The sequence below is a fragment of the Aedes aegypti genome, chromosome 2, assembly GCF_002204515.2.
Source record: "Aedes aegypti strain LVP_AGWG chromosome 2, AaegL5.0 Primary Assembly, whole genome shotgun sequence".
Lineage (NCBI taxonomy): Eukaryota > Metazoa > Arthropoda > Insecta > Diptera > Culicidae > Aedes > Aedes aegypti.
In genome coordinates, this window is record NC_035108.1 from 159,565,857 (window position 1) to 159,583,312 (window position 17,456).

The window sequence follows — 17,456 nt, forward strand, 5'->3', positions numbered from 1 at the left end:
CTCACTCTTAGGTAGATAGGTAGAACTTACTCGTTTCTTGCGAACAATGCAGCTGCTTCATCTTTTCGCACTCCAACTCTTCCAGGTGGCGTTTTTATCACCGAATAAATGAGTACAAATGCAGTCTTCGTTTCGTTTAGCATCGTTTTTCATTTTTACCACAATAGGCACAGATTCTCAAAATAAGCATCAAAACAAAAAAAAAAAGATACTGAGGTTACAAAATAAGGACCAAAAACGATGCTAACGTTTGAGGGGTTAATAAAAAGAGTTCTTTCAAAATATACAGATTTCTCTCGCTCGTACGATGAATTTAAATTAAATGTAAAAAACTAAATCTATAATTTCTTCCCCAGACCCAGCAAACAATGAGCGGTTTGTCGCCCGTGTCGAGCGTGTTGACAGCAGCAACGCCTTCATCGTCGTCAGTGGGAATGGCGCCACTGTGGAACAACCTGTTGGACCTATCCGGTCTGAAACCGAGCTCCGATGGCAACGATTTGGTGGTCGGTGTAGGAGGAGTGCATGGCAGCAACAGCACCGGTGGAAGTGCTAGTGCCAACAATAGCAACAATACCATCCTGAACAACAGCACAGCCAGCGCTAGCATTAGCAACATTAATAGCAACAATAGTAACAATAATGAGGATTCCTATGAAGCGGGAATCGCTGACGATATGCGAGAGTTAGCACTCCGTCTTGAATCCGAGCTAGAGTTGGACGAAAACGGAGTGTAGATGTGTGTACACTAACACAAAACACACACTCACGCATTGACTGATTGTGATCAATATCTCCTATAAATGTCGCTAAGGTGTAGGCGTAGATAAAGTAAGAGCTGGTATTGAAGCTCATAAGGCTCCAGAGTAGTAGACGCAAAAAAAATCAGACTAAGACTTAGCGGAGAGCAACATTTCATTAAATGAAATCAAGATCGATTCAAATTTTAAAAATTACTAACACAGGAAAACGATCCAGATTGTGGCGGGATTGAAACACGCTTTTGTCGCCCTGTTGAGGGTGACACCCATTTGCATGCATTGGGGGCACGTGTAGAAACGACAAATAACGACAGAAACAGTTGGATACAGTGCGCTGAAGGATTAGACAGAGCGCCACTTACTAAGCTAATACTATTCAATGTTTGTTTTAGAAACTTTTCTTTTCTGTTTTGCAGAAAACGTGTGTTTTAGAGATATTTTTCGGATCGAAACAAAAATGCTCTATTTAGATTGAGCTGAACCAGAGGAGCAACAAATTGCATCATGTGAAACAAATTCAAGATGACTAGCTAATATATTGATACATATTATATATATTTCCTAAACAAAAGTGGGTCGTGCACTGATAATTGGGACGGGAAAGCAGAAGGAGTGACAAACTGTGTACGAAACAACTCACGAGTTCTAGTAGGGGAAACATAAAATTCAAAAGGAGCCAAGCAACCGATAGCGTGATACAGACCAGGAAAAGGTGATTCATTATTATTATTGATGGTTATACTACAAATTGAATATTATAATTATTCTATTTATTATACGTTTACATTGCTATTATCAACTTTAAATCGCTATTTGTTATTTGTAACAATTATTCTTATTCATAATATATGCATATTCTTTATGGAATTAACGGCTAGGAACTTCAAACAATTAAACTAAATACTTTCGAGAAATGAATTGATGCGTGTTTTAGCTTATTACAAAAGAATTAGCTCATTTCTCGTGTTAAAAACAGTAAAAATATAATTGAAAATTATATTTTGTTCAGCATAAAAAAAAATCAACAATCAAATGTTTATATTAGCCAATTATTAACCTTTATTGTGAAACGTTCGTCAGTTTAATTCATTGATTAGTCTAGTTTCCAATCTTTTATACGACATTTTATGTGTAGGCTTTTATATCATTGTATATTTCAATTTTTTTACATAACTTGTGGGCAGGTTGTGTAAAAGCAAGAGTAAAACTATGTTTTTATTTTTAACCGAGTAACACGTATAGTTTAAGCATAGTACTAGCAACAAAATTACTTATGTACTGTTTCCTTTTAGAGCAAACTGTCTTTGTTTTTTAAATGTAGAACAGTTCAACTGATTATGTCGATTACGGTGCGTAATCGCATTGTATAGATTTTCAATATCTACAAACGTCGAAAACACCGGCAACAACATTTAACAGATTGATTATTTCATTTTAGATTATTCGCCTAATATTGCTTTGTGCAACGGTGAGTTAGTGGAAAGCGTCGCGGAATTTCTAACGTCCAAAAAAAAAACAAATTAAAAAGAGAAACAATTACAAACAATGATGCAAGCGGTAGATGGCTTTACTGCTAGTGTTAGTTAAGCGTTATTTTTTTTTGTTTCTTATATACTAGATGCAACGCGAAATTCTATTTCGTGTTATGAAGGAAACTTAAAACGGAGAACCAGACGGTCATTTCGAAGGTTAACATTGAACTATTGAGATCATTGAACACGCAAACATAAATTTCGGAAAGAGATTGAGACGGAATGTTTCTTGTTTTAAAAGAGATTGCTTTTTAACGACGATAGAATATCATTGTGTTTGTCACCGATTTGATCTAGTGGTTCCGTATTCGGACAGAACTGTAACCATATTACAATTACAAACAACAGAAGATTATTTTATTCGCTAGTAAAAGGCGCGGATGATCATTGTTATATTATAGCGAGCGTAAAAAAACGTACTATTGTAGGTTTGTTTTCTGAGTTGATAAATACTGTTATTTGAAAGCATTCGACAGTTGAATGCGTTTTTGACTAATTAGGATGAAAAGCGTAACTACGCCAACGCTAATTAGGATGAAAAGCGTTTTTGAAATAGGGAACAGCAAGGGAACGTATTAAGAGCCAGCATCCTTTCAGCATATATAACAGAGATGATGAACTGAAATCAAATTGCAAGTCAATGTAGAAAGTATCTTCACTACAAGTAACAACCCACAGAACACAAGAATATTGAAAGGATCCACTGTGCAAACTATCGCAAAATGACAAACAATTTGGGCTGTTGAATCACTATGTTGTTCTCCGAGAGGTATATTCAACGACAAAGATGGGAACAGACTACGGTAGTGTTGGTGTGGTTTAGTGCATGTGATTAGTGAGGGATCAGTGTATGGCGATAGGTACCGCTTAAGGTGATGGTGCATTGCACGCACTTTTACATGGATCATGTCCGTGCGCTTGGAATGCGAGTATGAAGCAAAATGGCCGTGGTAACAGCCATTTTGAGATTCTTGCAAACTTGTTTTTAGTTACACAAAAGCACAGCGTAACTTTTTTTTGTCCCAGACATCAAAAACCTAGTTGCTTAATTTGGAATTATTCGATGCGTTGTAGTTTACAAAATTACTTTTATCACATTTACCCTGTATGATGTTAAACCTACATGGTATAACACTTCATTTAACTTTCCTTAATATTCGAATTCGCTGTCTTTCAATGGTTCCAGACTGACATGCAATAAAGTTAAGTCTATGCGACCAGTGCTGCTAGCTATCTAATAAATTTGTTTTGTACTCAATACGACTTAGATTATAGCTTCATTTTTTATTATCCACTTCATCATTACTTGAAATTCAAGTTTTCTATCTTATTTTGATTTCAAATTATTGAGATTTATTTGAATCCACTGGAATAGTGTTGCCATTCAACCACAGAACTATGGAAGGCGCCACTTTACAATTGCAATTGCAATTACCTTTCGCTAACATTTAAGATTTCTCTTTTGCAATGGTTTTAGATCGACTTGCGGTAAGGTTATGCCTATGTACGCAGTGTTGCCAGCCTTGTAATAAGTTTTTTGTTTTGTATTCCATACGACTTTGATTAGTGTTTTAATGATTGTTATCCACAACATCATTGTACATGTAAGCTGAAGAGCTACTTGGACACTTTCATGATTCACTTTGGCATGAAGTTTTTTCAGCCGTATTGTCTGAAATTTCACAACAAGAAAAAAAAGCACTAAAGATTTCGCAAAAAAATGTCTGGATTTGTACAACTGCCTGTCACTCGTATTTGCATCATGACTAATCTTTGGTGAATTGTTAGAGGGACATTTAACGATTAAGATCTTTGCAACATTTCTAGAAAGGTACTATGGGATTCCTGGCAAGTTTCTTAGCGAGATGCTTGTTAGATTTTCATTTAAATTCATCATTTTAATGATATCTTGACAAAGTTCTGATAAGGCTGTATAGATTTTTAAAGATTTATAGCGATTTCTGCCAATTATCCCAAACAAATTTCATGACATGATCTATGATGAATAAATAAATAATGAGATCCTTTAGGTAGTCTGGGCCAGTTTTTTGATAAGTTTTTGACGAGATTCTTGAACAAACCTTTTAAAGATGCTTGGAAGATGCAACTAAAGTCAATGTCAAAAGTAGCAACCAGTTTCAAAGGAGAACAACAAAATGTATTTTGAGAAATCATCTCTGTTAAATAGATCTTTGCTTGCATGAGTTTCGACAGATCGAGAATTTCTCCAGGAAACAGCCATGGGACCATGTCTAACGCTTAACTCCGGAGGCATGAAGTTTAGATACACAGAGCAGAAATTTGATGAAAATCTCAACTTCCTTTGAATTCTAGGGGGTGGACGGTCTTTTGGATATTTCAATTATTATTTTATACCTTTTTGTGTAAAACATTAGAAAGCGTTTTTTTTTTTTCAAACCGTTTTGAGCTCACAGGGTTTGATAAATTTTATTAAAAATAATATTTCATGATCATGAGATGAGGAAAATAATACAAAAATTTAAAGCCGTAGGATAATTTTGTCAATCAGTTTTTTTTTACTTCCTCCGCGAAAAATCCGGGCATTGGAAAACTGATTTTGAATGGACACTCTGCAAAAGTTTAATGAATAATGTAGTTTAAAACCCATTTAAACATCAATACAATCAAAATGTTATAAAACATTGGTAACCTGTAATTAAAAATTAGGACGTACTGAAACATTTCTAAGAGCGGCATCGGATTCAGCAACTTCAAAATTATTAGAAATCCTTTGAACACGCAAGAAATCAATGAAATAAATAACATTCTCTTGAAACATAACGATTTAGGGCGGGGCTACCCCAAATGGCATCGAACGTCAGTTGGCGGGAAGTCGTTTGGCATAAATTAATCAAATTACCAAAGGGCCGTTAGGCATAAAGGTCATTTGGCATAACAAGAAGAACAGCATATTTCAAAAGAAGTAGTATAACTATGACAAAATACCAGAATGGTACTTTGGCATTCTGCAACAATTGGGCAAGATCTGTCAAAGCATCAGCAGCACTACCCTCCAACTCGCTTTGAACGTTCTTATATTAAGAGCGCTTACAAAGGAAGATCAAATCTATTGCAAAACCACACCACCTACAAACAAACGTATGTCCTAAAGCACCCAAAAAAAAAAACACGAAATCAGCAATGGCGGAGAACTAAAACGTGGTGCAGTTTTTCTTAAACCCAATGGGTTCATCGTGAATGAATTACATTCATTATTATTTATGTTTATTATAAAGCAAGCAAACAAAACGAAAGAAAAGTGGAGAAACGCAATGAAATTTTAACTACGGCACTAGGTGAAAACAACTATACAAGAGCTGGAAGCAACAATCGATGATGCAGCAACACGAAGAACAGTAAACAGTGGAATGAGAATATCGAATCCAATCAACAACGTTCATTAAACAGCAAGATGGGAATACCAATACGTTAAATCAGTGTGAAACACTTTTGGATAACGCAAATCCTTACTAATATAAAAAAAACTATGACATAACATAAAAAATGTATCTACTAAACACAACTAAACCGATTTTGAGTCTTAAATCGTTTAGCTAGTGGAATACTAAAAACATTATTAATGCTAAATTAAACAGTTAAAACAAATGTTAAAAAAAATTATAGCAGTAAAACAATACCGAAATGCGAAAAAAATGGATAAGGTATATCATAACATTTGAAGAAAGCCTGTGTGTATGCATTTTTGATTATTTGAACCATCGCAAAAAAAAAGATAAAAGATAAATGCAAGAGAGATATGAGAACTATATACATTTGATTATATATTAGGATTACTGAGATGAAAAAAAGAAACAGTTAACATTTGATATATATTATTGTGAGATCAAACAAAAAAGAACCCATAGCAAATCGCAATATTGTCAGAATGAATATATGAAACAAAAGAAAAATCTTTTAAAACAAAAAAAATCAATACAAAGCATATTTACATCTTTTCAACGCGAAACCGCAACACACTGTACGAAGTTTGGGCTTGTTTCATGAGTTTGCCAATATTTTTTTCATCCAGTTTCCATACAATTTCTTTTCATTTTTTTCTTCCCGCTCAACATTGCGATACAATAATGGCTAGGTTGAACATCAATCACCGAGATTGGAGTCGTAATATTGTTTATCCCCTAGGATTTTATGCTAAACAAATTGTACAGAGTCCCTTCCAGACGTTTAAAGTGCTTATATTTTTCGCTCTTAGTTTTTCCCTAACCGCCAAGTTCGCCGCAATATACTGACAGTCGTGAATTGAAAGGGAGCGAGTGCAGCAAACGGTTCACGATGAGATTTATACGCTCTGTTGTTTAAATGATGTTTTCTCTTTTTAGAAGATTATAATTACTAAATATATCTATACATTTTAAAGAAAAGCCACAAATTCAACTGCAACAGTAGGTGGAAAGCATGAAAATGTTCTCATTTTTCTTATCGACTATTTTTCATTATCAGATATTATAATTATTATTATTTTTTAACTTATTACTACAAACAATCTATTTTTTTCCTATGTTAATACCGCTGGAGAGCAAAATATACCACAATCAAAAAAGAAAATGGCTAGCAAAAATATAAGGTTATTAAAATAAACTCGGTTTCTCGTTTTTATTTCCCTATTGTTTATCTTTAATTGATTATGGTTACTGGTTTGTAAAGCTTTCAATATACTGTCTATATGTTGGAATGTTTTCGTTGTTGTTTTTTATTTTATTTCCCCATTCGTCGCGTCTCTGTCCCCTCCCCTTGGTTCGATCCGATTAGTTTGTTCGACGTTGCCAGAAATCACACGTGAAAGAAAATATTTCCCATGAACTTTGAGTCAGGGCTGCCCATAAATGTCCCATGTTTGCTGGATTTCTTATTGACATGATACAATTTTGCGTTTATGGATATTACAGACAACGGTACACTGCAAGATAATTTGGACGCGTTCCTCTCGAATTATGGATTTTACGACCATAGTTGTATCAGAAGGGTCACAGGGTAATAAAGCACCTTTGGGATAATCCCAGGTACCCATTGGTAGCTGAGTAAGCCTTTTTCTAATGCTTTATTAGTATCATTCCAAGCATTACATTAAATTCTTATATCTAGGTGTTCTGTGTTAGAAAACACTATCATCCTAATTTGGTGAAACTAAATTAAGTATTCAATTACATTTTGTTAACAATATATTACATTTCATTTGCCGTAACAGTTCAGATTTTTTACAGGTGAGTTGATTTCACCCTGTTTATTAGAGAAAAGAAAACGCTTTCAATTAACTCGACCTAACTTAAGGTGAAACAGTTTGGAATCAACTTCTAAGATTGCACTAAAACTTCAAAGGCACAAATCTCGCGAAGAAAGCATCCCACAACAGTGCACTTTTTATTTTGGCTTTGTGCACTAACATCAGGATCATTTGCCAACTAGTCCTCCAGTGTTGTGCCTTTGAAAACGTGAGTAGGTGGAGAAGTCGGCCATTGTGCCGGCCATCTTTGCATTCCGAGATGTTTCACCTTAACCTAAATATATAACACATTAATCGTGGAACAGAAGATTGCATCGATTTTTGTCTAGGCTTATTGTTAATTTATTTGATATTTGTTCCAATGTTTCAACAATGTTTCAACATTGGATATTCTATGTAACTCATTAGTACTATAGGGTGTCCCAGACAGTATGGGCACGACTTTGACAACGAGAATCACAATATTTTTTTGAACAAATAAATATTTTTATATTTTTTTTATTTTTCCTCGAGGAATTTTAAGTATTGTCTGTGAAAAATTTTGTTTGAAAAAATAACCTTTGACATTGATATTTGGGATTTTAGAAAATCAATTCTTATCTAGCCAGAACAGACCCTACTTTTGTGTTTTGTTGGAACTTAACTAGTAATGAGTGTTTTTATCAAAATGCTTTGATGTAGTGAATTCAAGTACACTGTATCTAAGATGATCCATAAGAATTTTTGTTTAAAATTTTATTTGGATTTGCTAGGAAACATTTGACAAAATGGTAAAATTCTAAAAAGACGCTAGTTTATCTCTACAAATAAAACAACTTAACGAAATCATAGCTTTTCAGGTATTTTCAATATGAATAAAAATTATTCATTTCAAATTTACTTATGTCAAATATCTAAACTTCCGGATAGGCAACAACAATTTTAGATTTTTACATGTTTTTATTTTTATTTATTTTTTTTAATAGTTTTTTTTTTTATTAAGGCACTCCGTGCTCGTGGCCACTACTGTGCCGGACTCAGTTGATCTTGTAGCTTCTTTACCGATACAGATCTATTTTCAACTTATCTATATTTACATCTAGTTTCACTCTCTCCTACTCTTTTACTCTCACACCGAGCAGGTAGGAAGAGAGCTCTGCTGTTTGTTAGTGAGGCTAGCTGCCTGCGAAGAGGGTCAGTTTGTCTCAGTCACCATCTGATACTGACGGAGGATGGACGTGCTCCCCAAAGCACGGTACTCCGTGAGGCGTCTTCTGGTGGCTGGACGGGTTTTTTGTGGAGGGGCTGGGAATCGAACCCATGACCTTCCGCTTATGAAGCGAAAGCGTAACCTCAAGGCTACAGACCCCCCTAACATGTTTTTATGGACATACATGATGACCTAGCACAAATTTTGCACGACAAAGTCGCTCAAAAAAAAGATAAGCTTTCAGAAATGTAACATCATCAACAAAGAGGTAGCGAAAAAAATCGCTCAAAATGCATAATCTGCTCTTGATAGGTGTAAGAACATAATGTATGAAAATCAGATTTTTGTCTGCACTAGTATCGAAATGGCAGTGTGGTAAAGTCGTGCCCATACTTTCTAGGACACCCTATATACCAGGGTGGAATCTTCAGATGACACGCAGGCTTCGTCCTTTGGCGGTGAGGCCTGTATAATTCGCGAACAAAGATTTTTGACATCCCTGAGGTAACTCAGGTAAGTCAGATGTGAAAATATTGTATAATAATGGTCCCAAATGCTGCCTTGAGGAACATCAGCTCTTACAGGAAGTCTTTCAGACTTGGAGTTCTGATAATTAACCTGAAGTGTACGATTTGACTTTGGATTATTCCAACAATGTATGTTGAAGAATTAAAGATTGTTTTAAATTTTACAATCAAGCCTTCATGCCGAACACTGTCGAATGCTTTTATTCTGTCTAGAAGAGCAAGACGAGTAGAATAGGCTTTAGATTTGTTGGAACGAATCAAATTTGTTACACGTAAAAGTCGATGAGTTGTCGAATGTCCATGTCGGAATCCGAACTGTTCATGGGAAAAAATTGAATTTTCGTTGATGTGGTGGACCATCATTCTGTTCAAAATGACCTTTTCAAAAAGCTTGGATTGAGGAAAGCAAACTGATTGGACGATAGCTAGAAGCTTCTGCAGGATTTTTGTCTGGTTTTAAAATTGGTACAACCGCGTACAACCTTGGCTTTTTTTCATTTGTCAGAGAAATATGCCAACTGCAAACATTTGTTAGATATATCAACCAAAAATGATAAGCTACTCTCTGAAAGTTTCTTGATCAGGATGTAAAAATTCCATCCTCGCCAGAGGCTTTCATATTTTCGATATTTTTTGATAATAGTTCTTTCCTTTTCCAAATCAGTCTCCCAGGAATGTTCGAAAACGTTCTCTTGATTGAGAATGTCTTCGAAGTCCAGAGTAACTTGATTTTCAATTGGACTAGTGAGTCTTAAATTAAAATTATGCGCGCTTGAAAACTGCATAGCATGTTTTTGAGTTTTTTTTTTGCAAATACACCCGATTCTGTTTTTGCACGGATTTTTTTTTTACACGGCCGTGCAAAACAAGTTTCCATACATTTTTTTTCGCCAAAACCTTATTTTTGCATGAAACGTCGAGAAATGGTGTTACTTTTTTTGCACGGTTTTTGAAATTTTGAACTGAAAACTTTTTTTGCACGGTACGCATCCCCCGTGCAAAAACAGAATCGGGTGTAGTTAGTAATAATTTGTTTTACTTTTTCAAGGCCGGAATTGTTTTTTTTTTTTTTTTTCAAAATGTTTGATAATTCCCTAAAGCCAGGGTTCAAGCTCTAAGCCCTTTAGGAAAATTTTATTTTCAAATTTTTGTTTCTTAATTGAAAACAGTTTTTTTTTATTTCTTTTTGTAGATCCTGCCATATAATTTTCATAGCAGGATCGCAAGTGCGTTGAAATTGCCATCTCTTCACGTTTTTAAGTCGGATCAAGAGTTCAAGATCATCGTCTATAATCACGGATTCGTATTTGACTTCACATTTGGGTATTGCAATGCCTCTTCAACAATGGAATTAGGTAAAGTTTCGAGAGCATTGTCAATATCAAAATTTTGTTTGTAAAGAAATGTTAACATCAAGATTACTATCGAGGTATGTTGCATATGTATTCCCGTCGGCTCGTAAATAATTGAAAGTGAAGCTGATAGGACTAAGAATCGCTTCAGGGATATTTGAAATGTAACAGGGTCATGATCAGAATCAAAATCAGCATGAGTAACCAGTCGGCTACAAAGGTGGCTAGAGTCGGTTAAGACCAAATAAAATCGTAATAGGGTTTCTAGAAGAGGAAAAGCAAGTAGGGCCACCAGGGTATTGAATTGAGATATATGGGTTAATTTTACGAGTGGCGTGAGGTCACAATTGCCGGTGTCGTATAGCGAGGTGACAATTCTCGACTCGAGTGAAGTGACTCGCCGTGCAAATCAAATGGATCAAATCGAAAATTTCCAATTTTAGCGTTACGTAATAAATGGACGCCGCCTTGAGAAATATCCTGAAGAGCACTCATCACATCAAATTCTGCCGTTGGAATTACTTTGCGAATTATTCCATGACCGATGTTTGGCATTAAAGTCACCAATGACAAAAAAATAGACTTATTGCAATTCAATTTTTTCAAGTCAGTTTGGAGCAAATTGACTTGCTGCCCAGAGCATTGAAATGGCAAATAGGCAGCTATGAAAGTATATTTACCAAGCTGTGTTTCAACAGAAACACCTAAAGTTTCAAAAACTTTAGTTTCAAATGACGAAAACAGTTGATATTTTATACGCCTATGAATGATGATTGCAACTCCCCCACATGCCCCACCAAGTCGATCATTACGATAAACAAAAAAGTTTGGATCTCTTTTGAGTGCCATTCAAAGAACAATGTTAAAATATTAAACAAAAATTATTTGAATCCATTAGAGGAACGTAACTCGATAACAATTTTATTAGTAAATTTTACATCAACATGGACTGCTTCAACAATTGTGGTGGTTTTGATCATTGCATCAATCATTTGATTCAATTGTTCAGTTAACAAATCAAAACCAGAAGCAGACATTTCTCTAGAAGTAGCTGCATTTTCTGATGATTTTTTGATGAGATTATCCGTTTATGAAGAGACGGAGTAGGAGTTGCTTGCAGCAGCAGGGGTTTTTCCACATGGTTTGAAACAATTAGAACGGTTATCCGTTGGAAGATAATTTGAAGGGGTGGAGTTGAAACTACCTGCTACAATATCGGCATACGAGTTCCTTTGGGTAAATCCATTCACAATTAAAAAATTGGAACGGATATCCGTCGGAAGAAAATTTGCTTGTGAATGAGCATGACTATAATTTACCTGATCGGTATGATTCTTAAGCAAGCGATAGTTAACTGAAAAATGAGCATTGTTCGAGATTCTGCCAGGGGAATTTCGGTAACGAAAAACATTACCGTTCATCTGCCAGGTACGAGCCTCGACGACTCGCCTGCGCGAAGAACAAGCCAAAAGTTAGACTTATGGTTGCCCCTGCAATTAGCGCATACAAACTTTTCGGGATCTTCCTTCACAGGACAGACGTCCTTAGCATGAGAATAACTTCCGCAAATCATGCATTTAGCATCCATGCGGCAATGTTTTGTACCATGACCCCACTTTTGGCACCGACGGCACTGAGTGGGGTTCTGGTAATTTCCTCCGGGTTTCTGGAAATGTTCCCATGTCACACGGACATCGAGCATACTTTACAACTAAACTTGAACCAAATCATTTCAAAGCTGGGTGGGATTATTTTTATAATAATTATCGCATAATTTAGGATAACGCCCTAAAAACCATTGATCACCAAGTGTGTAGCACTTCGTTTCTAGGTGCCACCTATATTTGGATGGATTAACACGTTATTGACCAACGCTGTGATGAAGAGAAGACCATTCTAGTAGGGGTTATGGTTTGGCTGTTCATTAATTCAATTATTCAGAAATGATGTGCTACACACGTGATTAGAGCGTTATCGAGAATAGAGGGAGCTAGAAGTGGCAAAAAACTATTTATCTTTTATGCTATTAAAAATGTGAGGTTACGTTTCGATTCAGCTTTGAAACGTTTTTTTTTTGGCACCCAAACAATCACGTAAAGTTTTCACATACCTTTTCATTTTTTTGGAACCAGTTTTGAAAGGTTTTCTGAAAACTCTTGTACACCGAGATATGTACTGTTTGCAATCGGCGGATGTCTGATTTCTAACGACGAAATTGTGTTATTTTATTAAACAAAACATCATAAAACAATTTGTTCAATACATTATGTTTGCTGTTATTTTCAAATTAGTATGTTTTAAAGTACATTGTACAATAATAATCGATTCTTTTGTTCACATCATTATTCTTAAGTTACTAAACTAAAACGGGTGTATTTGCGGTGAGATATTTTCGTTTGAGAAGATGTAAACATAACAAAGATGAATGCTACTATCGTAGCTTGATTTATTTTTAATAACAGTAATAAATGCATTTTCGCATGTTCATTAACCTACACATTAAATACTAATGACACGATTTAAAATGATATAAAGTCATATAGCTAATAAGGAAAGGAGATAAATAAATGGAAAGGTACATAAACTATTGATAAACTTAAATGTCTCTAGGACGCAGTGTGTTAGCAAATCCTTCTGTAGGAGTATAAATCGTAACTAAACAAAAAAATCATAACGAAAGTGTGTATAAATAGCTTAATTGTAATCGTTGTTCGTTAACATTTTGCTAACCAGACGTATTAAAAGAATATGCATCTCATTAAACCACGAAGGATAAGACACAATTTTCGCAATGGTACATTGCTGATGTCTACGTTCTAATACAAAATTTAAACTTACATTATATCACAATCAAGGACTGCTTTCAACTGAAATGAGGAACAACATTTACTAGCGAAAGCGAAAACATAAAAAAAGGAAAATACGATATTTCATATTAAATTTTTCTACATCATTGTTGAATTGCCCTTGAGAGCATGATTGTTATATTGCTACTTAATTGGCAAATCTAGTATAAATCTATGCAACCAATTTTGAACACTTTTCCCTATACTATACGCTTAGCTCACGACTAGAGCAACATTTTGCTAACCTACATCATATGTTGACCTGCATCATATATTTATTTTACGTCCCAAAAAGATGTCGGTCGTTGTTGATCTACAAGCGTTATAATTGTTCTTTGTCCCAGTTATGGATTTTGCTAATAATTTCGTACAACTAAACCAGTCAATGCTGAATCAACAACAAATATTTCTCATACTAACTTGTTATCTACCTATTAGACAATAATCTACTTGGCATTGCAAATGTACCGTATTGATTCAAACTTTGGACGCGGCATGGGAAACTTCAAACGAAATTTAGTGCTACGAATGACCGTGAATCTGTCCTTGGCTTGAATCAAGAAGGGTACGGTACACACACTGTTTCTTTGAAGGGCAAACAAGGCGAAAGTTACGGTTGGTTTATAACCAGTCTGTCTACACGAATAAGAATATTTCGAATTATATGAGAGGGTTTTGAAAGTGCAAATCGAATAAAAAATGTCTATGAAAACATTAAAATGGTATTTTAAGGACTGTATTGAAAAGTAGCAACCAACATTAGAGATGCTTCAAGTATTTTTTGTACCGGAATTTTCGTCAAATCTTCAAATTTATACACAGTTTAAGATAGGACGGCTCTATCCCATTTGACCGTTTGGCATAACGCCACTTGAAAGAATGGTCATTTGGCATAATGGCCATTAGGCATAACGGTCATTTGGCATAATGGCCATTAGGCATAACGGTCATTTGGCATAATTTCAAGAATACATTTTTACATATTACTTTTTAAATTTTAGACTTGTCGAAATCATACGATTCATGTAGGCCTCCATCAATCCACAACTGACCAGATTCGTCGTGATCAGCTTGTGGAGCAGATACCACTGGCAGGTCAATCCAGTGTCCTTGAAAATGTTCGAAAGCTTCTTCCACACTTCGGCTGCAGTTTTAAACTCCTCGATGTGAATAAAATTCACCGGGTCGAGGAACAAAATAATTTTACCTCGTGCAATTCTGTCCTTCCGAGGGTTCACTTCGGAGAGCGTATCGTCTTCATCGGGCGTTGGTTCCACTGCTTCCCAGAGATCTTCCACTTCCAGATAGGTATTGACTGCAAACTTCCAGGTCCTCCAGTTCTCGACCGACCAGCCGCTCGATGTGGGAGTGGGCATACAGGGCAGTTGAAAGTCTGCTGCTGTCGTACCACAACGTCATCGCCGGATGCGCTGCTTCCTGCATTTGGATTCGCTATTCTTGAAGTGAAAAAAGCTTCAAGTCTTTAATTTTCTTCCGCTAGACACGTGTCGACGGCCCTTAATCTATTCGGGTAGAGTCAATAAAATACGCGTGTGGTCTAGACGGTTTAACAACTACTAAAATGTTATTTAAACTCAATCTTAACACTGAAGCCATGGATTGCTCAGATTGCAAATTTGCTTCTGTTGTATTGACACCCCTTGCCTGTGATCTCAGTGCTATTCGGGTGTTCATCGAAGTTCTGCTTCCAATTTTCGATGATATTACGCTCGGTCATCAAGATGCTCGCATGCTTATCCCTGCACATTTCGACTCACATCACGAAGCTATTACGGTATGCGTTAGGGGAAACGTACTAATTTTCGACCTAGCACTAATTTTCGACCCATTCATACGATTTAGGCCTACTTTGTATGGAAATTCGAAAATTGGCACAGAATTCTTGTGGGTCGAAAATTAGTGCTTTTCCCCTATGCGTTGGGCTTATGATAGAACCTCTGTGAAACAGACGGATCTGCTGTTTCCGCTACCTCCTTTTTTCCAAAGCCTGCCTGAACTCCTCGTCAAACCAATTGTTCCGCCGTCTTCTTGCCATGTATATGACGTTGTTTTACGTAGCATCGTTGATGGCAACTCCAGCATCCCCCAAGAAGGGATCCATCAACTCACCCTCTTCCGGTAATGCAGCCTCGAGTTGGTACGTGAGTGGCGTAAGCTTCTAGTTGCATAAGATGCTCTAGGTCACACCGAGGCAGACGTCGCTACTGAACATGTTGATGGCGCATAAAGTATCATAAGATAGAACTCAGAGTCGATGTTAGCACCACGACAGGTCCTTCAGAACATGATCGATTTGTGGTGCTCCCACAAATGGTGGAGTATCGGAAAGCTGAGAATATGTCCCAGGTAACCCAATAGCACTTTAATTCGCCCTCCGTGCTAAAATAGGGCTATTATAGAGCTGAAATGCCCTATTTTAGCCGTATAACAGCCTATAAACCCAAAAAGGCGAATTAGCGGGCTAGTGGTTACTTGGGGTGCTATGAATTACCATATTTACTAAGATCAATCATGGATCAATTATGTTCTTCTTCTTCTTTCTTGTAATACGTCCCCACTGGGACAGAACCTGCTTCTCAGCTTAGTGTTCTTATTTGCACTTCCACAGTCATTAACTGAGAGTTTACTGCGCCAATGACTCTATGCCCTGGGAAGTCGAGAAAATTTCCAACCCGAAAAGATCCTCGACCGGTGGGATTCGAACCCACGACCCTCAGCTTGGTCTTGCTGAATAGCATAGGAAAAAGCATGGAATAGGATCAATTATGTATTCGAATCTAAAATCGAACTTTCTTCACCTTTTTGAAAACGAAGTTTTTTATATGCTACATACAGACATGACTGCAACTTTCGCAGAACAGGTTTTTCTAACCCTTCAATTATTAAATTAATGCTAGCAAATTTCCTAAATCAACAATATCGTCCGGGTTGAGAACATCGCTTATAAACTTTTTATCGCGTACAGCATGTCAGAAAGTAGATGTTAAAGAAGTATATAGAGAAAAGCAGAGGAAGCGGTAACAGATATTATTCTAAATGCATCAGAAGCTGGAAATTTAGATAAAACAGTGAAGGATTTTTTACTTGATGAAGCGTATTGTCACTATAGATGTAATAGAAAAGAAACAAAAATAGGTCTAAAGTACACATACATTATGATGTGCAACATATTATGGAATAGCATCCAGCTTTAGCAGTAATACCAATAGAGAAAGAAAAACGGACATTTCATGCGAACGGTTACAATCAGATATTCCAACATAGCAAACATTAAAACTCACACAAACCTTATCAGTAGCCACTAACATGTAATAGTAATTTTTCTGGCTCTTTTACTCCAATACGAGAGATATGACACAAAAAAAAAACAATAGATTCGAAACAATTGAGATTATACAATCAAACCTTTTCAGATATAACTGGTTAAATTTCAATCCACCTTGGCTAAATATGTACAGTGTGTAACATCGAACCCAAACTTATACAGTTCCGAATAGTGTGGCCACGCAAGTATAACAAAAAGTTGAAACTCATAAGCAAGACACTTAGAAATACCTTCATGAACGAATATCGCAACAATTTATACAAACAATAGATCCATTTACAGCGTCAAGCAAACCCATTACTTTACTATCCCCGTATTTTTCCTTCGAACTTGTGATGTGGAATTTAGAGTTAACACAAATTTCTCCAGTTTCATGGAGGAAACTTATTTAAAGAAACATTGACATTGTAGCTATATACCAGAGAGCAGAGTGTAATACCGTTAGTTCTATGAATCTAAATGAAGGTAAATTAATTATATAGTCATATTAACACAAGCTGTAACAGCACCCGTAAGACATATGTGAAAGTGTTTTATCGCAAGAAATAAATAATAAAAAATATAAGCGTATTTGTCACCGATATCCGTTGCGATAAGAGTACACTCAACAGTTGAAAAGTTTTTTGCTTAGGAAAATGAA

At 36.0% G+C, this 17,456-nt stretch overlaps 1 protein-coding gene across 5 annotated transcripts in view; it reads left to right on the forward strand.

Annotated features, from left to right (window-relative positions):
- The window catches only part of LOC5579155 (roquin-1), an 85,013-nt gene extending 78,292 nt beyond the window's left edge, over positions 1–6,721 (forward strand). For all 5 annotated transcript variants that reach the window (XM_021842949.1, XM_021842948.1, XM_021842950.1 and 2 more), the window contains one exon: positions 357–6,721. In XM_021842949.1, the coding sequence (XP_021698641.1) occupies positions 357–737 (381 nt within the window). In that variant the 3' untranslated portion in view covers positions 738–6,721. The remainder of the gene's footprint in view (positions 1–356) is intronic.
- Positions 6,722–17,456: the final 10,735 nt, after the last annotated feature.